The 24313-nt window shown below is 43.5% G+C and overlaps 1 protein-coding gene and 1 pseudogene across 1 annotated transcript in view; one reads left to right on the top strand and one right to left on the bottom strand.

Moving 5' to 3' along the window:
* Positions 1-24313, top strand: part of KIF4A (kinesin family member 4A) — a 122126-nt gene that overhangs the window by 46075 nt on the left and 51738 nt on the right. Inside the window, exons 12-15 of the mRNA XM_024240573.3 lie at positions 1026-1084; positions 1200-1305; positions 7415-7471; positions 8439-8624. Of these exons, the coding sequence (XP_024096341.1) occupies positions 1026-1084; positions 1200-1305; positions 7415-7471; positions 8439-8624 (408 nt within the window). The remainder of the gene's footprint in view (positions 1-1025; positions 1085-1199; positions 1306-7414; positions 7472-8438; positions 8625-24313) is intronic.
* Positions 17121-18077, bottom strand: LOC100446210 (trafficking protein particle complex subunit 2-like protein; annotated as a pseudogene).

Below are 24313 nucleotides of genomic sequence, written 5' to 3' on the forward strand. Positions count from 1 at the left end.
AGATAAGCTGCTTAAAGATTTCTTTCAAGTGGGCTAAATCCTACATCCATTGTATTGTCCATTACTAACAGAGGGTAAAAATGGGATATAGGGGATTTTTATATACAGTTTTCTGTCTCCAGTGCTGTATTTATGCTATGAAGTAACTCTAGAAGCTGTGTTTCACATGTATGTGAATGAGGCTGATGTAACAAACTACTTCTTATTCTATCCACATACTCATCCGACCTTTATAAGGTTGTTACAGTGTCTGCCTGATAGGCTTATTGTTTGATATCCTGTCAGAACTTCATAACAAGCACAACGTTTTTGTCCTATATAAACGATTTTTTCCAGATCTGTTATAGTATCCAGTATGTTACAGATACTGTGATTGAAATAAAACTGAAAATATCAATCACCCTTCCCAAAACGTAAGCTGCCTTCTGCCGTTTCTTCTTTCTCTACCATCATTCTTGTGCTGTACCCTTTTTCTTGCTGTCTTTTGCTAAAACTAGCCTACCATATCAGATAGTATAACTTAAAAAAAAATCTCAGCTCAAATTTAGTGTGAGGCCCTTTTATGTTTTAAATGCCCTTATGCTGGGGCTAGGGAACAGTGTAGTGTAGGAGGCAGTTTAAAGTAAGTGGGGTTTTTTGTTTGTTTTTTTTTTGTTTTTTTGTTTTGTTTTGTTTTGCAAACAGCAGGGACTAACATGCCAGGAAATATTGCTTTTTCCCCCCAGTTGCAAAGTTCTCTATGGAATTAAGGCTTCACACTCCACCCCATAGTCTGAGTTTCATGGCAAGCATAAAACCTAGCTGCTCGGATGCTATTTTTAGTAGCTCATGTTGACTGAAGGGCTAATTTCCATGACTCTTTTAAAAAACACATTTTTCACTAAATAACCAAAGCCCACTAAATCCTCTGTTACAGCAAAGGAGACAGCCTCTCTACCTAGCTTTTAATTCATAGGAGTAGGAGAGCATAATTATGTGAGGCTGTCAGGCACTGCCACTGATGATCTCCTGGGTCTTTGTTGCAGACAGAGCAAGCGAATGAAAAAATGAACGCCAAGCTAGAAGAGCTCAGGCAGCATGCGGCGTAAGTTGCCCACCAGATATTTGTTAGCAACCTATAGCACCTTAGTGTATAATCGTGGAGCCTCTGGCCTTTGTCATATGAATAACCCTTGGGTTCTTTTTGTTTGAATTTTCAGCTGCAAACTGGATCTTCAAAAGCTAGTGGAGACTTTGGAAGACCAGGAATTGAAAGAAAATGTAGAGATAATTTGTAACCTGCAGCAATTGATTACCCAGTTATCGGTAAGCCAAGTAGGGGCAGTGTAAATAGGCATATCACTTTCATTTGTTTCTCTTGACACATACAAGCCTTTCTAACTCTGTGCCTTTTGCTGAAACAACTAGATTGTGAGCTGCTTGAGGACAGAGGTCATGGATCATTTGATATGATCTGAATATTGAGTTTGTTAAATCAAAACACTCATAGGTTACATATACAATGCACATTAATATTTCAGTATTCTAATCAAATACCAGAAGCAACAACATAGCAGTGCAAAATTGCCTAGGTAGCAAGAGCAGCAGTCATTGATTTGCTGTCCTCGCAGTGTAGGCTAACTTAAAAAGAGGACTTGTACCATACCCCAATTTTAAATAAGCTAAATTCTGACAGATAGCTTAAAGCAACCAGAGAATAACATGAGCCTCTTTTATAACAAATAATAAGTAAGTCTGAATGATTGTTCTACCATAAGTTCCCATTTTTGTTTATTTTTAGAACCATTATAGTAGTGGCAGGTGTGTTTTGGGGATGGGGGTGGTTATTTGTTGTTTTTCCCAGAAGAAAAATTTTCACAATCCCACTACCCCTAAAAATCTATTTTTGTTTTGGTGTTCCATCTCTTAGTCCTTAGGCATATATGCTTTTTAAAAAAAATTGAAATCATACTATAACATACTATGTTAAGTGGTAATGGTTGGTTTTGTTCTGTCTACACTCTGTTGTTTATTATTCTGAAACAGTAATGTGTATGCAGATGCCTGGTGGTAATTCCTAGCTCTTGGGCAGAGATTTTAATTTTACCAGAACCATGAGACTGTCGTCCCTGGTCTTGCCCAGTGTTTTCTAGAGTTGTCAATAGTGTGTCACAAAATTATCCACACATAGATTTATTCTTGAAGAGAATATAAAAAAATGCCATACAATATTGTCAGGACTCGTTATGATGGCCAGCTCTAAGAAATTTAATGAGTAAACTCCCCAAAGACTATTAGGCAGTGTTTTAGAATAAGGAGTACTGTAAAGCTATCATGAGCAGTCCAAGATGACAGCTCATTTATCTAACAAACAGGGTACAGTAATTGAGAGCCTGGGCTCTAGAGCCACATAGACCCTGGTTTGAAGCCAGTTCTGCCACTTCCTAGCTATGTAATCTTACTAAATGCTGTATTACTGTCAAAAGGAGAGAATTTAAGTGATTCCAATAGGGGTTAAAAGCATTATTCATCTGGGCGCAGTAGCTCATGCCTGTAATCCCAGCACTTTGGGAGGCCAAGGTGGGCGGATCACCTAAGATCTGGAGTTCAAAACTAGCCTGGCCAACATGGTGAAACCCCGTTTCTACTAAAAATACAAAAATTAGCCAGGTGTGGTGGCGTGCACCTGTAGTCCCAGGTACTCGGGAGGCTGAGGCAGGTGAACCGCTTGAACCCAGGAGGTGGAGGTTGCAGTGAGCCGAGATTGTGCCACTGCACTCCAGCCTGGGTGACAGAGTGAGACTTCATCTCAAAAAAAAAAAAAAAAAGGAAGAAGCATTATTTAGCTGATGCACTCAGGGTACACCTGAACTCCAGGTAACTTCCCAAGTAAAGCAAGATTGGAGTTTTATAGAGTAAAGAGAAGAAAGGGTTGTATGTCCTTGTGGTTTAGCTCAGGTAACAGTTTTTTATGTTAATTGATGTGAAACTTTTGGTTGGAGATTGTTTCATTTTTTTGTACCTCTTCCTCAGGAATATACTGATGCAATCCTATCCGGATAACTGTTATTATATTTTGAGAGTTGTTCTTACAAGCCTTGTAGTTTCTCAGTTGGTCAAGGTTCACAGGTGGGAGAGGTGGCAAAATAGGGGTAATGGGGAAAGGAGGCAAGGGTTGAAGGCAAGGAAAACTGGGAACTGGGAACCCTCTCTCATGTGTGCTTTCTTTTATATCAGCAATATAAGCAAAGTGCAGTCGGATCATAAAACAAAGGGTGATTAACTGTTAGTCCAGAAAATTCAGGAAGGCATCATAGAAGAAACTGGGTCCTAAAAATGAACAGGAGTTTGTCATGCAGACAAAAGGGAAGGGACAGGCCAACTCTGGGCACACTGCTTACGAGTTAGCCCTGCTCCACAAGGAAAAATTTAAGAGCTTTTATACAAAATAAATAAGGTTTTTTAAAAAGGGACTAGACTATATGTAGAGGAAAAGATATATATAAAAGCAAAGACGTATGAAAGTTTAAAAAATGGTAAGAACTTCAATGTGGCTGAAGTATAGAGTACATGTTAGACAACGGCTATCACAAGGTTAAATTTCACAATTATAATACCACTCACATGCAACTGAAACATCTGATATATGAAAACCTTGTGTGAGCTGCCTCAGAATTAAGATAATCTAGACTGCAGAAGCCCACTGGAGCCAAAACTTACAAGCTCAGAAATAGTGACCCAGGGTACCCACCATTGTTCATGGCCATCACACCAATCTTAGAGGATTAATACCACCTCATTTCTGGGGCTTCGAGTCACATGGGAAAGATGAAGGAAACCCGTGGAACCAAATTAATAAAATACAGCATCCTCAGTGAGAATCTGGCAATATGACTGGTGCCTGGTGTGCCTGTAGAGGGAGTTGCTAGTGGTGGCTGGCTCAGAGGAACTCCGTAGAATCGCTGTGTCTGCCACTAAAATGTACTTGGCACACACAGTAGGAGGGTGCTAAAGATTGCCACAAACTGATAAAGTTCCTGGCTTCCATCCACTGTCACAGTTAGGCAGAGTAAGCCCTTTTATCCAGGAGTCCTGCTGGACTCCTGAGTCAGAGTTCTCCTCATCTATTGTTCAGAGACCCTCCCAGCTATATATTTTTTTGGAAATACACAACAATGTATCCCGTGGCTTTTATTAAGACTCACTACAGTGAAAGCAAAATGTTTCTGGATTAAAACTATTTTTATTTTAAGTGACTAGTGAACACCCCCTTTTCCATTATAAAGGCAACCATTGTTCCTAGATATTCTTCCTGGGGCTTTAAGCACTAAACTGTACCATTTCTTCCTTTAAAATATAATTCAAGCAAACCTCCTTGTGTAGTTACCTGTGAGGAAATTCAAGCAGTCCTTTCAGTTCCTACAAAATCGAATGATCTTTTTTGTTTATATCCCCTCCTCCAAGACCAGTTCCATAAAAAGCATTTTGCATGCCCAGTAATGGTACAGCCTACAAACACAAACTTCATCTTGGAGGATATTGCTGGTTAATGTAGCACAATGTACCCTGGCCTTGTTCCCTTAACCATCACCTTTATGAAATCACGTTTTATTTTTAAGAGGTTCTTGGTTATAGTCTTAGAATCGGGGGAAAGAGGGCTGTGAGACTGAAATAAATCTTATTGTCATATATTTACATTTAGGATTATAGAGGCAGAATTCTGCCATGTTCATGCAGAACATGTCACCATAGCCCTAAGCTTAAACCTTAGTATTGTAAAATTTCACTGGGCCAAAAGTCAAATATAAACCCAGAGTAGCAACATATCTTCTTCAAGGATTAACCCATCTACTTTTGATCCTAACTCTGGAAGGTACTAGAGAAAGTCTCCAAAGGCCAGTGTTTTAGGCCCTAATAATCTAGGACAGGCCTCTGATTAGTCCTTATACTGAAAATTGAAACATGGGAGGGAGGAAAGGGTAACCATTATAGATTTTTTTAATCCTTTTTAAGAATGATTTAGTATGTCCTGCACTTGAAGAATCACCAGTACTATAAATCATGATGAGAAAGGATGTGGGAATACTGAAGCTTCCTTTAAATTCTCTTTGAGCCTCACTGGTTGGGAGTTTCTGAGCAGAATAAGGGAAATGCTTTATAAATAGCACTTATTAAGGATCTCTTCAGGCCAGGCGCAGTGGCTTACACCTGTAATCCCAACTCTTTGAGAGACCGAGGCAGGTGGAACCCTGGAGCCCAAGAGCTTGAGATCAGCCTAGGCAACACAGTGAGACCTTGTCTCTACAAAAAAAAATAAAATAAAATTAGACCATCCTTCATGACATAGTGAGACCCTGTCTACAAAAAAGTTTTAAAATGAGCTGGGTGTGGTGGTGCACACTTGTAGTCCCAGCTAGTCAGGAGGCTGAGGTGGGAGGATCATTTGAGCCCGGGAGGTGGAGGTTGCAGTGAGCTGAGATGGCAGCACTGCATTCCAGCCTGAGTGACAGAGCGAGACTCTGTCTCAAAAAAGAGCAAGGGGAGAGGGGTCTCTTCACTTCTCACATTAAAGGTACTAAAAGTTAAGTTTCAGCAACTATGTAATGTTTCATAAGGGTGTCATAGAGACTCCATGTACTAACCCTAAATTCTTAGCTGTTGAGCTAATAGCTTTTTCACCTATGACCTCCTTAATTACATGACTTCCTGGAAATAATTCTTTTTTCCCGGGGCTTTGAAGAATCACTTACACAGAAGTGGTAATCCATATCTTACAATACCAAATAAAGCCTAAATTCCAGTGGTGAGAACAGAGCTTGCTAATATGGTAGCCTATAAACAAATTAGTCCTATTAAGTAGTTTTAGTTTTCCCTTCTAGGTGGCAGTTGTTTGAATGCCCCAAAAAATAATTTGCCAAAGAATTAGTGCTTACCCTTTTCCTCCTAGTTACCTGGCGTAGCGCCATATGATCTGTTCTTTTTTTCCCTTTTTTCTTTTTTTCTATTTTTAGATTTAGGGGGTACAAGTGCAGTTTTGTTACATAGATATATTGGGTAGTACCGAAGACTGGATTTTTACTGTAGCCGTCACCTGAATAGTGTACTTTGTACCCAATAAGTAATTTCTCATCCCTCACCATCCCCTAACCCTTTCACTCTTCCAAGTCTCCAATGTCTGTTATTCCACTATACCCATGTATACACATTATTTAGTTCCCACTTATAAGTAAGGACATGCAGTATTTGACTTTCTGAGTTGTTTCACTTAAGATAATGGCCTCTAGTTTCATTCACGTTGCTGCAAGAGACATGATTCCATTCTTCTTATGGTTGAGTAGTATTCCATGGTGTGACTACTACTATTCCAGTAGTAGTCCACGGTGTATCAATGGATGATTGGATAAAGAAAATGTGGTATGGTATACACACACCACATACACACTTAGATTGATTCCATATCTTTATGATCAGTTCTTACTTACATGAGGGACAGAGGCTGCAGTACCTTTATCTGACTTCAAGAGCATATTTTTCTGGGAGTACCCATCTAAGGCATTTATTTCTTTCTGTTTTTTGTTTTTGTTTTTGTTTTTTGATTTTTGTTTTTTCTTCAAGATGGAGTCTTGCTCTGTCTCCCAGGCTGGAGTGCAGTGGCGCAATCTTGGCTCACTGCAACCTCCGCCCCCTGGGTTTGAGCAATTTTCCTGCCTCAGCCTCCAGAGTAGCTGTGATTACAGGTGCTTGCCACCACGCCTGGCTAATTTTTTTTGTATTTTTAGTAGAGACGGGGTTTCATCATGTTGGCCAGGCTGGTCTCGAACTCCTGACCTCGTGACCTGCCTGCCTTGGCCTCCCAAAGCGCTGGGATTACAGGCGTAAGCCATTGTGCCTGGCCGGGCATTTATTTCTTTATAGAGGAAGATCCTGCTACCTTGACTGACTATAAAAATAAAAAATAACCATTCTATTTACTTTTCTGATGCATTGCCATTATTTGATATGTCTGTTTGTAGAATGGTATGTCCCCATAAGAACTGGCTAGGCTTGTACATTAATAGAGGTATACTTAGCGGTAGATACATAAAAAGAAAGGGTAGAGTCCATAAAATGGGTTAAACTTTGGCCTGTTGGAATGGCTAAATGTTTCACTCTGGCCCAAATGTCTCTGGCAGGGCAGAAGTGCAAGAAATATGTCAGTTGCCACGTGACCTTATTTTTTATAAAAACTACACAATTGTCCTTTATGAAGAAGAAAGACTCTTGAGAGATGGGAAATGGAAACATGTGGCTATTGGGGTTTCTGTGACTATAAAATGGGTCCAGTATCTTAAACAGTCTCTGTATACACTTGAAAAAAATTAAATAACCAATATAAAATCCACCAGTAAGCTTTATTTCAGACTCTTTCCCTAAACCAAAACATTTGTTACTGCAGGATGAAACTGTTGCTTGCATGGCTGCAGCCATTGATACTGTGGTGGAACAAGAAGCCGTAAGTAATTGGCCCCTTTGTGTAGAACCAAGAGCTCTAACTGCCGTTTCCTATAATTTATCACTCAACTGAGAAAGAGAATCTGTGATTGTTACCATCCTCCATAGAATGCCTGTTAAATCCAGAAATCTTTGGTGTAAATCTCAGCTTCATAAAATCCCTACCTTGGATAGGCTCTACCACTAATAGTATAACTGGTAATGGGGGGCAGGACTTCTCAAGAATGTAATGTTCCGTATTTGCAACCCAGCTGACTGATTTCTTGTTAAAGGCTAGTATGCTGCATCAACCGTCCAGCAAGTTAAAAATGAAGAGAGGAAAAAATGAGGAAATTATGGCAAAGTCAAAAAAGCATTAGAGGAGAAACGGAAGAGAATTTTTTCTATGGATGAGATATTAGGGGCTAAAAGAACCAAGGAAAATAATTTAAGTGTTCAGATCACAAGGATAGATAAAATGTATTAGATGTTGACTAAAGGTTATAAAGACAAAATGAAAGGCTGGATGATGGATTGCTTGAGACAGGCTTTTCTCCCTAAAATGAATCTATGTCTGTAGTTTTCACATTCTGAAAGAAGGAAAATACTAGATCAGGTACTAGAGGTCAGCTGTGTGAGAACAAATGAACCTTTTTCTCAATTTCCAGGACCTTCTCTCCTGTAAGAACCCCTTGGAAAGAGGTAAAAGTAAGAAATGCCATCCAGATCAATAAAGGAAAGAGCAAAGAAACTTAGTTGATACTAAAAGAGTCCATTAAAGTATATAAGAAATAAGGTGCTTGAGAGAGCAGGGAACTAGGCTAGCTCAGTTTATTTCAGATACTTAAAACAAATGTATGCAGAGCCACCGTTGTAAAGGAACAGAGGTATTGTTAATGGAGAAGTGCCTGTGAGACTTGATGAAATAGTGCCTAAGGAACTCCATTTGCTTGTTTCTCTTATAAATCATTATCCTGATTTCTTTCCAGCAAGTAGAAACCAGTCCAGAGACGAGCAGGTCTTCTGACGCTTTTACCACTCAGCATGCTCTCCGTCAAGCGCAGATGTCTAAGGAGCTGGTTGAGTTGAATAAAGCGCTTGCACTGAAAGAGGCCCTGGCTAGGAAGATGACTCAGAATGACAGCCAACTGCAGCCAATTCAGTACCAATATCAGGTAAACTATTTCCTAGGGCAGTATTTGTTCATATCTACAGTCTCTTAAACTGAATGGGAAGAAAACAAGCCTACAATTTTTGATGATGAAAAGACAACAAAATGTATATAGTATAATGGGAGTTGTACTGTTGGTTTAAAAAGAGGATACATTTAGAATCTACAATGAACTCAAACAAATTTACAAGAAAAAAACAAACAACCCCATCAAAAAGTGGGCGAAGGATATGAACAGACACTTCTCAAAAGAAGACATTTATGCAGCCAAAAGACACATGAAAAAATGCTCATCATCACTGGCCATCAGAGAAATGCAAATCAAAACCACAATGAGATACCATCTCATACCAGTTAGAATGGCAATCATTAAAAAGTCAGGAAACAACAGGTGCTGAAGAGGATGTGGAGACATAGGAACACTTTTACACTGTTGGTGGGACTGTAAACTAGTTCAACCCTTGTGGAAGTCGCTGTGGCGATTCCTCAGGGATCTAGAGCTAGAAATACCATTTGACCCAGCCATCCCATTACTGGGTATATACCCAAAGGACTATAAATCATGCTGCTATAAAGACACATGCACACGTATGTTTATTGCGGCACTATTCACAATAGCAAAGACTTGGAACCAACCCAAATGTCCAACAATGATAGACTGGATTAAGAAAATGTGGCACATATACACCATGGAATACTATGCAGCCATAAAAAATGATGAGTTCATGTCCTTTGTAGGGACATGGATGAAAATGGAAATCATCATTCTCAGTAAACTATCGCAAGGACAAAAAAACCAAACACCACATGTTCTCACTCATAGATGGGAATTGAACAATGAGAACACATGGACACAGGAAGGGGAACATCACACTCTGGGGACTGTTGTGGGGTGGGGGGAGTGGGGAGGGATAGCATTAGGAGATATACCTAATGCTAAATGGCAAGTTAATGGGTGCAGCACACCAGCATGGCACGTGTATACATATGTAACTAACCTGCACATTGTGCACATGTACCCTAAAACCCAAAGTATAATAATAATAATAATAAAAAAAAAAGAGGATGCATTCAGGACAGGGAGCCTGTAATTTTGTTCCATTTAATCTATCTAATGCCTTACCTTATGCCACAGTTATTTAATATATAGTTTGATAACATTATAATAAATGTGGTCCCTACTTATAGAGAAATTATATTCTAATAACTATGCTTGGATTCTGAGAAAAACACATCTTTTGGTAAATAGTCTGGGTTATAGTATGAATTATGAAGAGACTAGTGGATGTCACATGACTTGACAAATGGCTAAACTTTTTTCTGATGGTAGTTCTAAGTAGCCTTTGCCAATTAATAATCAGGTCTTTACTTAAAGGCAAATCCTTGGCTTTCAGGTTACCCACAAGAAATGGCCCTTGCTCCAGACTTATTTTCCCTTGCAGACCAGTGTTTCTCACTGTTTGTAATTATAGGCAAAGGGATATTAGGATGGGTGGTAGGGGGAAGAGTGGGTCGTTTTCCTATCCAGCTATATCCTACTACTCCCAAGGTATTATATGCTTATATTGAGGAATAGCTCTAGTATCCATGCTTTCTTTTTCCCCCATGGCAACTGTTCATATGACATACTTTATTTCCAATCTACAACCATTAAAAACACTATATCAGTTTACACTGTACAGTTAGTTGTTCTCACATCTGAAATAAGACACAGGAGCAGGGAGAGCTTTTGGATTGGACTGCAGTTGTCCTAGCACCCGATCCATCCTGGGAAGTAGCCTTTTGAAGACAGAAGTGGGGAGGAGAGAACAGTGGACAAGAGAGGTGGACAGTTGGCCCAAGGATGCCCTTGGTCCCTTTCCTCCTGAGGGCCTTTTCCGGGGGGTCCCCCAGGGCCCACGACTGCAGGACCTTCACCAGGAAACCAGGCTGAATGGGAAGAGGGTTCACAGTATTGGCGAGGGCTGGGAAGGGGGGCCAGGATGAGGAGGAAGGACAGCTTCTGGCTCTCTTCCCAGCTGCTGGGGGTTGGAGCTGTTTTTTGGCACTGTCTACAAGGTCTTCCTGGGGTTGGGAGGAGGAGGAACTGGGGGTTTAGGATTCTTTCCTTGTGGAGTTAGGATTCTTTCCATTTGAAGAGGGGCCATCTGGCCTATGGTGAGGTTCCCAAGGCATAAACAGTCAGGGTCTTCTGCCTCCTGCCTCCCCAGGACTTCCACCCCTGCCTGGCTGGCATCATCTAGACAGCCTTTTGTAAAACCAAGACAAGTGAGAGAGGTGAGCAGAGCTGGAACCAAGCCAGGAGCAGGGAAAGAAAAAAACGTATGCTTTCTCCAGGCCCTCCAACTTATCTTCCTCTTCCAAGAAGAGAGACTATAGGGTTGGTTTTTGTTGGTGGTGGTTCCCAATCTCAGAAGTCCAGATGAGGCTAGTGTTTTCTATCTGTTCTTGGTCTAGACAGCCCCAGTCCCTCCCCAGGCTACACTAATGGCTGGCCTAGATCAGTAGTTGGCAGATTCTCATGCATGTCAGAATCATCTGGAAGGCTCCTTAAAACCCCAGCTTGCAGGGCCCCATTCCATAAGCTCTAATTCAGTGGGTCTTGTGTGGGGCCAATAATTTGCACTTCTATCAAGTTCCCAGGTGATATTCCTGCTGCTGGAATGCAATATGAGAACCACTGGCCTAGAATGGTGCCCACAGTCACATCCTCAGCAACCTGGTGCCCCCTGGGCAGTACTAAGGAGCTGGGCCACAGTTGGCAAAGCCCAGGCTTAGGGGTACCAACATCAACTGGGAAGCTGCTGGGAATGGTCTTGGGGTGAGCCCCCGGTGCAGAGAAGTAAACTAAGGCACAGAGTTCAGTGGCAGAGCTGGGAGAGGAGCAGGATACCAGGACCCAGTAGAGAACGAATGGGGCTGCAGAACCCTACAACAAGTACTCATGCTTTTTTTAAATTGCCAGCTCTCATACATTTTCAGAGTAAAGACAAAAAAAGTGTTTCTGCTAATTAATTTTCACCACTTTTTCCCCCTAGGTTAGAAGTTGCTTCCAAAATAATAACTGAGTTGCCAATAGAGGTTTTTTTCCCTTTTATTATCATGGTCTTTTTTAACTTTTAAAAAACTTAGTTTTTTGTAATGCCAGCACTTTGGGAGGCTGCAGTGGGCAGATCACTTGAGCCTAGGAGTTTGAGACCAGCCTGGGCAACATGGCGAAACCCTGTCTCCACAAAAAGTACAAAAATTAGCTGGGCCTGGTGGTGTGAGCCTGTAGTCCCAGCTACTTGGGAGGCTGAGGTGGGAGGATCACCTGAGCACAGGGAGGTGGAGGCTGCAGTGAGCTGAGATCACACCACTGGAATCCAGCCTGAGTGACAGAGTGAGACCATCCCAACAAAAAAAACTTTGGCTGGGCATGGTGCTCACACCTGTAATCCTAGCACTTTGGGAGGCCAAGGCAGGTGGATCACTTGAGGCCAGAAGTTCGAGACCAGCCTGGCCAACATGGTGAAACCCTGTCTCTACTAAAAATACAAAAATTAGCTGCATGCCTTTAATCCCAGCTACTTGGGAGGCTGAGGCGGGAGAATCGCTTGAACCCGGGAGGTGGAGGTTGCAGTGAGTCGAGATTGCACCACTGCACTCTAGCCTGGGTGACAGAGTGAGAACCTGTCTCAAAAAAACAAACAAACAAAAAAACTTAATTTTTATCTATGTCAAACAAATGCATATATATCATTTTTTAAAGTCAAATACTATAATACTTAGAAAAATCGAAGCAGTCTTCTATTCCTATTCTGACATTTACCTCCATATTTCTAGATAAGAATTGGCAGTATAATTATGTTACATTTTTTAGATAAATATCTATTGACCTCCCACGATGGAAGACAAGAATGTAGCTCTCTTATCCCACCACCTGGGCACACTGCCTCACCTTCTTTCAAAATGGTTATATCACCCTTTTTGTTTAAATGAATATTTAGTGTTTAAATTTTTCTGATTACATAAATATGTTTAAAATTGAGCCATATAGTATGATTGCATTTCCTTTCTTGTATAGCTCTTTGTATTTGCTAGAGATAATAATCTCATTTTTTCCATTTACTTAGTTTTCTATATACCTGTCAATAATTTTATCTCCAGACTTCTTGACAAAAATATAAAACTCATCCCTGCACTTTGGGAGGCCGAGGCGGGCGAATCACGAGGTCAGGAGTTAGAGACCATCCTGGCTAACACGGTGAAACCCCGTCTCTGCTAAAAATACAAAAAATTAGCTGAGCATGGTGGCGGGCGCCTGTAGTCCCAGCTACTCGGGAGGCTGAGGCAGGAGAATGGCATGAACCTGGGAGGCGGAGCTTGCAGTGAGCCGAGATCGCGCCACTGCACTCCAGCCTGGGCCACAGAGCAAGACTCCGTCTCAAAAAAAAAAAAGAAAAAGAAAAAAAAACTATAAAACTCTTCATTGTGGTCAGACATACCAGATAATTTATCAATCCATTTCTTTCCTGAAAACAACCATTCTGGAATCTTCTGTCCTGGTTTGCTTTCTCTAGGGCTGTTGCCCAGCCACCAGTTTGGGACCATCATCCTGGGGATTTGCTTCACTTCTTTCTCATGGAGGAAGTGACATGGATTTCATGTCTTCCTCCTCTTTAGTATACCCCTTTGCTTTGGTGGAGTAAAACCCCAATAGCTTTCTGAGAATGCATACATGAAAGGGAAATACTTTAAAGCTTTGCATGTCTGAAAATTGCTTTTTAAAACTTCTTATACTTGTTAGTTTGGCTGGGTTTACAATTCTATAGAAATGTTTTCTTCATTATTTTGAAGGCCTTGCTCCATTGTCTTCTATTTCCAGTATTGCTGTTGAGAAGTCTATTATAATTTTGGATTATTTGTTATAGACCTATTTTTTTTTATTTTGGAAACTTTCAGGATCTTTTCATTGTCCCCAGGTGTTACTTAATTTCACAATGATGGACCTTGGTATGGTTTTCCGTTCTTTTTGTTGTTGTTATTGTTGTTTTTATAGAGATAGGGTCTTGCTCTGTTACCCAGGCTGGAGTGCAGTGGTGCCATCACAGCTCACTGCAGCCTCAACTTCTTGGGCTCAGGTGGTCCTCGTGCCTCAGCATCCCAAGTTGCTGGGACTACAGGCATGTGCCACCATGCCTGGCTAATTTTTTATTTTTTGTAGAGATGGGGTCTCACTATGTTGCTGAGGCTGGTCTCAAACTCCTGGTCTTTAGTGATCCTCCCAGCCTCCCAATCCTAAAGTGCTGGGATTACAGGTATGTACCACCACACCCAGCCTTCTTTTCTCATTTATTGTGCTTGGTGCTCGACTGGTCCTTTCAATCTAGAAATTTGTACTCCTTTCTGGGCGGTTTTTTCCTATCATTTCTTTGATAATGCTCTCTCTACATTTTCTCTGTTTTCTCTTTCTTGCACTTCTCTTAGTCAGATATTGGATCTCTTAGATTTAGTTTCTGCTTTTCTGATCTCTTTCTTCCTATTTTCTATTTCTTTGTCTTTTTATTCCACTCTGAGAGATTTCCCTTCATTCTTAGTGAATTATTTCATTTGGCTATTAATTTCCAAGGTCTCCTTTTGATCCTGTAATTGTTCCTTCTTATAGCCTTTTATTCTTTTTGTGTGGATGCATAGCCCATCTCTAAGAATAGGAATTAAATTTCATCAAGGTTTTCTTCTTCTCCCTGCCTTGCCTTTGTTTCCTCCAGATTTCCTTTCTCTACTGTGTTTGTTTTGGTCTGTCTTTCAGGTAAGATACTTTCCTACAATTTCTAGTGAGCCATGGCTATCCATTAATATTTAAGAGGGAGGCACTAAAAGCCAATAGCAAGTTGTATGTGCATGGATTTCTCTTAGGCTAGTCAATTTCCAATAAAGAAATCTCTTATTCTTTTGCCTAGAGTTGTGTGGGCCTAGTGGTGGTATGCCATCATTCTAGTAACCCAAAGAAAATAAGGGAGTTGAAGTCTCTCCAATCATAGACAGACTTTTATTTAATCCCTGTCAGCAGTATGGTACTGCATCCCTGCTATTAGTTGTGTCCAACCTGTTAGGTTCGGCCTCTCCAGAAAGGAAGCCTCTGCTCTACTCTGTGGCTCTGTGGTACATATTGGCATGCTTCTTCTTGATGTTTGTCCTGTAGGAGTTATATTTTAGCTTTTTCCATGCTGGATGTCAGTTACTGCTTATCCAGCTGTTTTCTTCTTCCAAAAGTTTGTTGATATCTCTCAACTGCTTTCCTTGTCTCTCTTCATTCTTGTTGATTTATACCTCCCTTTTTGTTCATTTTCATGGGATTTCAGGAGGGAGTAAGTTAAATATGTAGCTCAATTGTCCATGTTAATAGGACATACAATGCAGCCTCTTTAAGGTCAAATGTATTTTGGCTTTTCCAGGATAAACAAAGGATTACTGGTAAGGCTGAGAAGTGATTCCTCCTTTCTTGTACTCTTGCCTAGAAACATGGGGATATGTGTTCCCCCACTGTATTTCTTTCTTTCTTTCTTTTTTTCTTTAACCAGAGAGGGGTATATTTATTTTCTCACATTAAAAAAAAAAAGCTGAACATAAGTAGTCTGGGGCACGTACAGCAGCAAAGGCCCAGGATCCTTCCTGCTTTCTGCTTCCTTTGCCTTAGGGTGTGAATCTTGTCCTCATGCTCTCAAGACAGCTGCCTGAGCACCAGCCATCACATCCACATTCCAGGCAGGAAGAAGGCAAAGGTGAAGGGTACTGCACATGTCAGCTGAGCTCCCTTTACAGGGTCTTTCCTGCAAGTCTCTCCCGACACCATCCACTTGCATGCTACAACTGCCCACCCTGGGTTGTGAGGGAGGGAAGGACATGGCTTTTGTCTGCCCGCTTGTCAGAATTGGGCAGAAGCACTGGGATTCTGTTAGTGGGGAGGAAGGAGAATAGATGCTGGGTTAACAATTTGCAGTCCCCACCACAGCCAGGACTTAGGCAGGGGTGATCCCCACTAAAAGCCAAAGGTTTCATGCCTGGCTGCAGGGGAGAGGTGCTTGGGCTGGGGTCCTGCCTTGTCTTAACAAATATGAGGCTCTTGTTAAATATTTAACCCTGTGAGGGTGGCTTGTGGCCCACGTGCACCCGAATCTGCTGCCTGGCATGCCTCAGCCCACTCCAGGGCTTCCAATTCACCCTGGGGCAGGGGAGGCCTGGGGCATGTGGTTTTCACACACACACACTCCTAGTTGATTTCTTTTTCTTCTTTAATTTATAAAATTAACACTGCACTTATTGGAAGACATGAAAATCCAAAGATGGGTAGAGAAAAAGTTCACCTCCCTGTGCCCTGCCCCTGACTAACCCACGTTAACAGTCTTACCTGCTCCCAGGGGATTCTGGGATCCTGGAAGCTCCTTGAGAAACTCTCTAGTCCTAGACAAGTGCTGGGGGGTGGGAGGATGGGCTGGGGAGGGAAGGGGGCTCCTCAGCAGGCCGCGCCTTGGTTGCTCAACCCTGCTGGTACTGACTACACATGGAGCGAGGAATGTGCTGAGGGCTCAGCCGCGTGGGTGGTCCTTGTGGCCTCTGCCACTGCCCTGGGCAGTCGTCACTCAGCCACATCAACAAGCGACATTGGGGAGGCAGGCCTGGGCTGCCTGAACCGTCACCTCAGTCCTGGTTGACACCTCAGGCCTGGTCATTATCTGGACTTTGGCTGCAGGGCTTCTGGGCAGAAAGGGCAGATCCAATTGGCTCATCCTAGCCATGTGCTCCCGGAGCAGCCTGCCCAGGGATCTGGAGAGCAGCAGCCGAATCCTAACCTACTCTGCACCAACAGGCAGGAAAGGGCACCTTGAGTCTGCCACTCTAGGGTTTCAGAAGCAGGCTGCCCTGAAGCTTTCCAAATTTCACGAGGGCTCCTTCTAAGGCCTGGGCTGTGTCCAGATGTTAGACCACATGCAAAGAATGGAGGCCGAGTCCAGAAAGAGGAGGGCCCTCCCCCATGGGAATGTGCACGTGGGAAGGGCTCCCCATTTGCCTCTAGATCCTAGGCTGGATCTGGGCTCAGGAGGCTAACCCCTATGGACCAGCCCACCCGTTCAGCCAGTGGGCAGCCACAGCAAGGGCAGAGAGAGCAGCAGAGGCAGCCCACGTGGTCATAGGTCCCATGGGCTCCAGAGCTCCCCAGCTCCAGGCACCCCTGCCTGCCCCACTTCAAGCCTGTTGGGGGCAGACTTCCTGCTGTGTCTGGTCGCTAACCTCTGCCCACACCACTAAAGGACTGTAGCTGAACTCTCCTTAGTTAAACCCTCTGCTAACACAAAAGGAAAAAGCCAAATCTCATCTCACAAGAGCTTTATTTGAGGTGCAGCATGCATGGGGCCTTGCCCCAAATGCCATGGGCATCACATTCAGGAAGAGGCAGACATCCCCACAACAGTCACATGCTGAAGCTTCTGTCTGCAATGTCTGGTGGCAGAGTTCTCACTCAGCAGACCTGTATCATTATATACATCACCATGTTATCAAAGTCCCTGGACTGGATATTGTCCCCGGGTTACAGAAGGGGTTGCACATCACATCTGTGTAGGAGTTGTGCAGCTTCCAGAACATCCTGTGAATTTCATTGTCTCGAAGAGCTGTGTTGGAGGAATTCACCACCATGACAAACTTCACCTTGGAGATGGTAGTGTAGCCCTGTCTGCATAGCTGGTTAGGGAATGCACTTGTAACACAAGGACTGCTGGGACAGCAGGTAAAGAACCTGCCAGCTGAGGGCCCTCTGTGTGCCCTCACTTTGGAGAAGCCTGGCAACCTTGAATCACAGGAAGTGCCCAGGCTGGGCTGGTCCTGCAGTGACCATACTGGGTGCATGCCTAGATACTTCATTGGGGTGACTGGTGTTTACTGGAGAAGCAAACGGCAGGCAGCTAAGCCTTACCCAATTCAGGCTCCGGGAGCTGAGCCATTCAGACTCTGAGTATCTGTGTGCACCTGGGATGCCTCACCCTCTTTGTGAATCAATGCCTGGTCCAGAAAATTAACTGCAAAACCAGAGACTTCATGAATAAGGCGGACCTCCTCTGTAGAGGCCATGTTGTTTTGTAAAATAGTGGCTACTGGTAAATGTTACCATGGACAAGCTACATTACTGCTCTTGGAACGTCTTTGAACTCCATGGTCTCAAGTGATTTGTCCAAAGGGACTGGTCAAGAGTTTCTAGTGACTTATGAGGCAAGACCTTGTAGTCCTCTGTGGGGTAGAGCAGGTCCAGGTAGACCTCTCTCTGGTTGACCAGGGCCTTCCCCATTGAGGAGATCTTCTCATCCACCACATCCAGAGATGTGTGCACCATGTACTGGAAACTCAGCTCGTTCTCCGTGGGGGTGCTGTGGATGTAGAGAGGGTAATTCTCCTTGGTGATCACCAGGATGCATATCACCATCTTGGGAGGACCAGCGCTGGGTGCCCCGCCCATTGTATTCCTAACTCTACAAAGGGGTGCTAGTAAGGAGCTATAGCTATAGTAAGAGATCTAGTCTTTTTCCCCATGGCATCTAGTCCTTTTCCCCATGGTATCAAATATGTTTGATTAAGTTAAGAAGAAATAAATTTTTTTTGAGACAGAGTCTTGCTCTGTCACCCAGGCTGGAGTGTAGTGGTGCAATCTCTGCGCACTGCAACCTCCACCTCTTGAGTTCAAGCAATTCTCCTGCCTCAGTCTCCCGAGTAGCTGGGATTACAGGCCTGTGCCACCATGCCTGGCTAATTTTTGTATTTTTAGTAGAGAAAGGGTTTCACCATGTTGGCCAAGCTGGTCTTGAACTCCTGACCTTACTTAGGTTATCTGCCTGCCTCAGCTTCCCAAAGTGCTGGCATTACAGGCATGAGCCACTGTACAAGGCCTGAAATAAATTCTTAATGTAATCAATATGTTTTAATCACATGTGAATCACCACCTTTTTTTTTCTCTAAGAAATAAAAGCAGTTTTTAATTCAATTATTAATTTATTTAGAGACAAAGTCTCACTCTCTCGCCCAGGCTGGAGTACAGTGGCGTGATCATAGCTCACTACAGCCTTGATTTCCTGGGCTCAAGTGATCCTCCCACCTCAGCCTCCTGAGTAGCATGGTATTTTTCCTATCACCTGTAAAGAATTGCCATAGAAAAATAGGGGGAGGGATAGGTTCTGATTAATGAAGATTACCATGAGTTGTAGTAAACCAGGACTCAGATTTTTGAATAATTCCGCCTTGTGGAGTTGATAAGACAATTAGGGACTAAATGTGGTATATATAATGAATAGAAACTATTTTTCTTTTTTTTTTTAATTATACTTTAAGTTTTAGGGTACAGGTGCACAACGTGCAGGTTTGTTACATATGTATACATGTGCCATGTTGGTGTGCTGCACCCATTAACTCGCCATTTAACATTACGTATATTTCCTAATGCTATCCCTCCCCCCTCCTCCCACCCCACAACAGGCCCCAGTGTGTGATGTTCCCCTTCTTGTGTCCATGTGTTCTCATTGTTCAATTCCCACCTATGAGTGAGAACATGCAGTGTTTGGTTTTTTGTCCTTGCGATAGTTTGCTAAGAATGATGGTTTCCAGCTTCATCCATGTCCCTACAAAGGACATGAACTCATCATTTTTTATGGCTGCATAGTATTCCATGGTGTATATGTGCCACATTTCCTTAATCCAGTGTATCATTGTTAGACATTTGGGTTGGTTCCAAGTCTTTGCTATTGTGAACAGTGCTGCAATAAACATACGTGTGCATGTGTCTTTATAGCAACATAGTTTATAATCCTTTGGGTATATACCCAGTAATGGGATGGCTGGGTGAAATGGTATTTCTAGTTCTAGATCCCTGAGGAATCGCCACACTGACTTCCACAATGGTTGAACTAGTTTACAGTCCCACCAACAGTGTAAAAGTGTTCCTATTTCTCCACATCTTCTGCAGTACCTGTTGTTTCCTGACTTTAATGATCACCATTCTAACTGGTGTGAGATGGTATCTCATTGTGGTTTTGATTTGCATTTCTCTGATGGCCAGTGATGATGAGCATTTTTTCATGTGTCTTTTGGCTGCATAAATGTCTTCTTTTGAGAAGTGTCTGTTCATATCCTTTGCCCACTTTTTGATGGGGTTGTTTGATTTTTTCTTGTAAATTTGTTTGAGTTCTTTGTAGATTCTGGATATTAGCCCTTTGTCAGATGAGTAGATTGCAAAAATTTTCTGCCATTCTGTAGGTTGCCTGTTCACTCTGATGGTAATTTCTTTTGCTGTGCAGAAGCTCCTTAATTAGATCCCATTTGTCAATTTTGGCTTTTGTTGCCATTGCTTTTGGTGTTTTAGTCATGAAGTCCTTGCCCATGCCTATGTCCTGAATGGTATTGCCTAGGTTTTCTTCTAAGGTTTTTATGGTTTTAGGTCTAACATTTAAGTCTTTAATCCATCTTGAATTAATTTTTGTATAAGGTATAAGGAAGGGATCCAGTTTCAGCTTTCTCCATATGGCTAGCCAGTTTTCCCAGCACCATTTATTAAATAGGGAATCCTTTCCCCATTTCTTGTTTTTGTCAGGTTTGTCAAAGATCAGATAGTTGTAGATATGTGGCATTATTTCTGAGGGCTCTGTTCTGTTCCATTGGTCTATATCTCTGTTTTGGTACCAGTACCATGCTGTTTTGGTTGCTATAGCCTTGTAGTATAGTTTGAAGTCAGGTAGCATGATGCCTCCACCTTTGTTCTTTTGGCTTAGGATTGACTTGGCAATGCGGGCTCTTTTGGTTCCATATGAACTTTAAAGTAATTTTTTCCAATTCTGTGAAGAAATAGTCATTGGTAGCTTGATGGGGATGGCATTCAATCTATAAATTTCGTTGGGCAGTATGGCCATTTTCACGATATTGATTCTTCCTACCCATGAGCATGGAATGTTCTTCCATTTCTTTGTATCCTCTTTTATTTCGTTGAGCAGTGGTTTGTAGTTCTCCTTGAAGAGGTCCTTCACATCCCTTGTAAGTTGGATTCCTAGGTATTTTATTCTCTTTGAAGCCATTGTGAATGGGAGTTCACTCATGATTTGGCTCTCTGTTTGTCTGTTATTGGTGTATAAGAATCCTTGTGATTTTTGTACATTGATTTTGTATCCTGAGACTTTGCTGAAGTTGCTTATCAGCTTAAGGAGATTTTGGGCTGAGACGATGGAGTTTTCTAGATATACAATCATGTCATCTGCAAACAGGGACAATTTGACTTCCTCTTTTCCTAATTAAATACCCTTTATTTCCTTCTCCTGCCTGATTGCCCTGGCCAGAACTTCCAACACTATATTGAATAGGAGTGGTGAGAGAGGGCATCCCTGTCTTATGCCAGTTTTCAAAGGGAATGCTTCCAGTTTTTCCCATTCAGTATGATATTGGCTGTGGGTTTGTCATAGATAGCTCTTATTATTTTGAGATACGTCCCATCAATACCTAATTTATTGAGAGTTTTTAGCATGAAGGGTTATTGAATTTTGTCAAAGGCCTTTTCTGCATCTACTGAGATAATCATGTGGTTTTTGTCATTGGTTCTGTTTATATGCTGGATTACGTTTACTGATTTGCGTATGTTGAACCAGCCTTGCATCCAGGGATGAAGCCCACTTGATCATGGTGGATAAGCTTTTTGATGTGCTGCTGGATTCGATTTGCCAGTATTTTATTGAGGATTTTTGCATCTATGTTCATGAGGGATATTGGTCTAAAATTCTCTTTTTTTGTTGTGTCTCTGCCAGGCTTTGGTATCAGGCTGATGCTGGCCTCATAAAATGAGTTAGGGAGGATTCCCTCTTTTTCTGTTGATTGGAATAGTTTCAGAAGGAATGGTACCAGCTCCTCCTTGTACCTTTGGTAGAATTCGGCTGTGAATCCATCTGGTCCTGGACTTTTTTTGGTTGGTAAGCTATTAATTATTGCCTCAATTTCAGAGCCTGTTACTGGTCTATTCAGAGATTCAAATTCTTCCTAGTTTAGTCTTGGGAGGGTGTATGTGTCAAGGAATTTATCCATTTCTTCTAGATTTTCTAGTTTATTTGCATAGAGGTGTTTGTAGTATTCTCTGATGGTAGTTTGTATTTCTGTGGGATCGGTGGTGATATCCCCTTTATCATTTTTTATTGCATCTAGTCTATTTGATTCTTCTCTCTTTTCTTCTTTATTAGTCTTGCTAGCGTTCTGTCAATTTTGTTGATGTTTTCAAAAAACCAGCTCCTGGATTCATTTATTTTTTTGAAGGGTTTTTTGTGTCTCTATTTCCTTCATTTCTGCTCTGATCTTAGTTATTTCTTGCCTTCTGCTAGCTTTTGAATGTGTTTGCTCTTGCTTCTCTAGTTCTTTTAATTTTGATGTTAGGGTGCCAATTTTAGATCTTTCCTGCTTTCTCTTGTGGGCATTTAGTGCTATAAATTTCCCTCTACACACTGCTTTGAATGCATCCCAGAGATTCTGGTATGTTGTGTCTTTGTTCTCGTTGGTTTCAAAGAACATCTTTATTTCTGCCTTCATTTCGTTATGTACCCAGTAGTCAGTCATTCAGGAGCAAGTTGTTCAGTTTCCATGTAGTTGAGCGGTTTTGATTGCGTTTCTTTTTTTTTTTTTTTTTTAAGTATTTATTGATCATTCTTGGGTGTTTCTCGGAGAGGGGGATATGGCAGGGTCATAGGGTGATAGTGGAGAGAAGGTCAGGAGCTAAACACATGAACAAAGGTCTCTGGTTTTCCTAGGCAGAGGTCCCTGCGGCCTTCTGCAGTGTTTGTGTCCCTGGGTACTTGAGATTAGGGAGTGGTGATGACTCTTAAGGAGCATGCTGCCTTCAAGCATCTGTTTAACAAAGCACATCTTGCACCGCCCTTAATCCGTTTAACCCTGAGTTGACACAGCACATGTTTTAGAGAGCGGGGGCTGGGGGCAAGGCCACATAGATCAACAGCATCCCAAGGCAGAAGAATTTCTCCTAGTACAGAACAAAATGGAGTCTCCTATGCCTACTTTTTTCTACACAAACACAGTAACAATCTGATCTCTCTTTTCCCCACATTTCCCCCTTTTCTTTTCAACAAAACCGCCATCGTCATCATGGCCCGTTCTCGATGGTCACTGTCTCTTCGGAGCTGTTGGGTACACCTCCCAGACGGGGCGGCTGGGCAGAGGCGCTCCTCACCTCCCAGACGGGGCGGTCGGGCAGAGGCGCTCCTCACATCCCAGACGGGGCGGCCGGGCAGAGGCGCTCCTCACTTCCCAGCTGGGGCAGCCGGGCAGAGGCGCTCCTCACTTCCCAGACGGGGCGTCCGGGCAGAGGCGCTCCTCACTTCCCAGCTGGGGCAGCCGGGCAGAGGCGCTCCTCACCTCCCGGACAGGGCGGCCGGGCAGAGGCGCTCCTCACCTCCCAGATGGGGCAGCCGGGCAGAGGCGCTCCCCACTTCCCGGACAGGCCGGCGGGCAGAGGCGCTCCTCACTTCCTGGACGGGGTGGCCGGGCAGAGGCGCTCCTCACTTCCTCCCAGACGGGGCGGCCGGGTAGAGGCGCTCCTCACTTCCCAGACGGGGCGGCCGGGCAGAGGCGCTCCTCACTTCCTCCCACACGGGGTGGTGGCCGGGCAGAGGCGCTCCTCACTTCCCAGACGGGGCAGCCGGGCAGAGGTGCTCCTCACTTCCTCCCAGACGGGGTGGCGGCCGGGCAGAGGCGCTCCTCACCTCCCAGACGGGGCGGCGGGGGGCAGAGGCGCTCCTCACCTCCCAGACGGGGCGGCCGGGCAGAGGCGCTCCTCACTTCCCAGACGGGGCGGCAGGGCAGAGGCGCTCCTCACTTCCCAGACGGTGCGGCCGGGCAGAGGGGCTCCTCACATCCCAGACGATGGGCGGCCAGGCAGAGGCACTCCTCACTTCCTAGACGGGGTGGCAGCCGGGCAGAGGCTGTAATCTTAGCACTTTGGGAGGCCAAGGCAGGCGGCTGGGGGGTGGAGGTTGCAGTGAGCTGAGATCACGCCACTGCACTCCAGCTTGGGCAACATTGAGCATTGAGTGAGCGAGGCTCCGTCTGCAATCCCAGCACCTCGGGAGGCCGAGGCGGGCAGATCACTCGAGGTCAGGAGCTGGAGACCAGCCCGGTCAACACGGTGAAACCCCGTCTCCACCAAAAGTACAAAAACCAGTCAGGCGTGGCGGCGCGATCCTGCAATCCCAGGCACTTGGCTGGCCGAGGCAGGAGAATCACAGGAGCCTGAGGCAGGGAGGTTGCAGCGAGCTGAGATCACGGCAGTACAGTCCAGCTTTGGCAACAGAGGGAGACCGAAGAAGAGGGAGCGGGGAGGGAGAGGGACAGTTGAGTGAGTTTCTTAATCCTGAGTTCTAATTTGATTGCACTGTGGTCTGAGAGACAGTTTGTTATAATTTCTGTTCTTTTACATTTGCCGAGGAGAGCTTCCAACTATGTGATCAATTTTGGAATAGGTGTGGTGTGGTGCTGAAAAGAATGTATATTCTGTTGATTTGGGGTGGAGAGTTCTGTAGATGTCTATTAGGTCTGCTTGGTGCAGAGCTGAGTTCAGTTCCTGGATATCCTTGTTAACTTTCTGTCTCGTTGATCTGTCTGATGTTGACAGTGGGGTGTTAAAGTCTCCCA

This window comes from Pongo abelii, chromosome X (assembly GCF_028885655.2).
Source record: "Pongo abelii isolate AG06213 chromosome X, NHGRI_mPonAbe1-v2.0_pri, whole genome shotgun sequence".
Lineage (NCBI taxonomy): Eukaryota > Metazoa > Chordata > Mammalia > Primates > Hominidae > Pongo > Pongo abelii.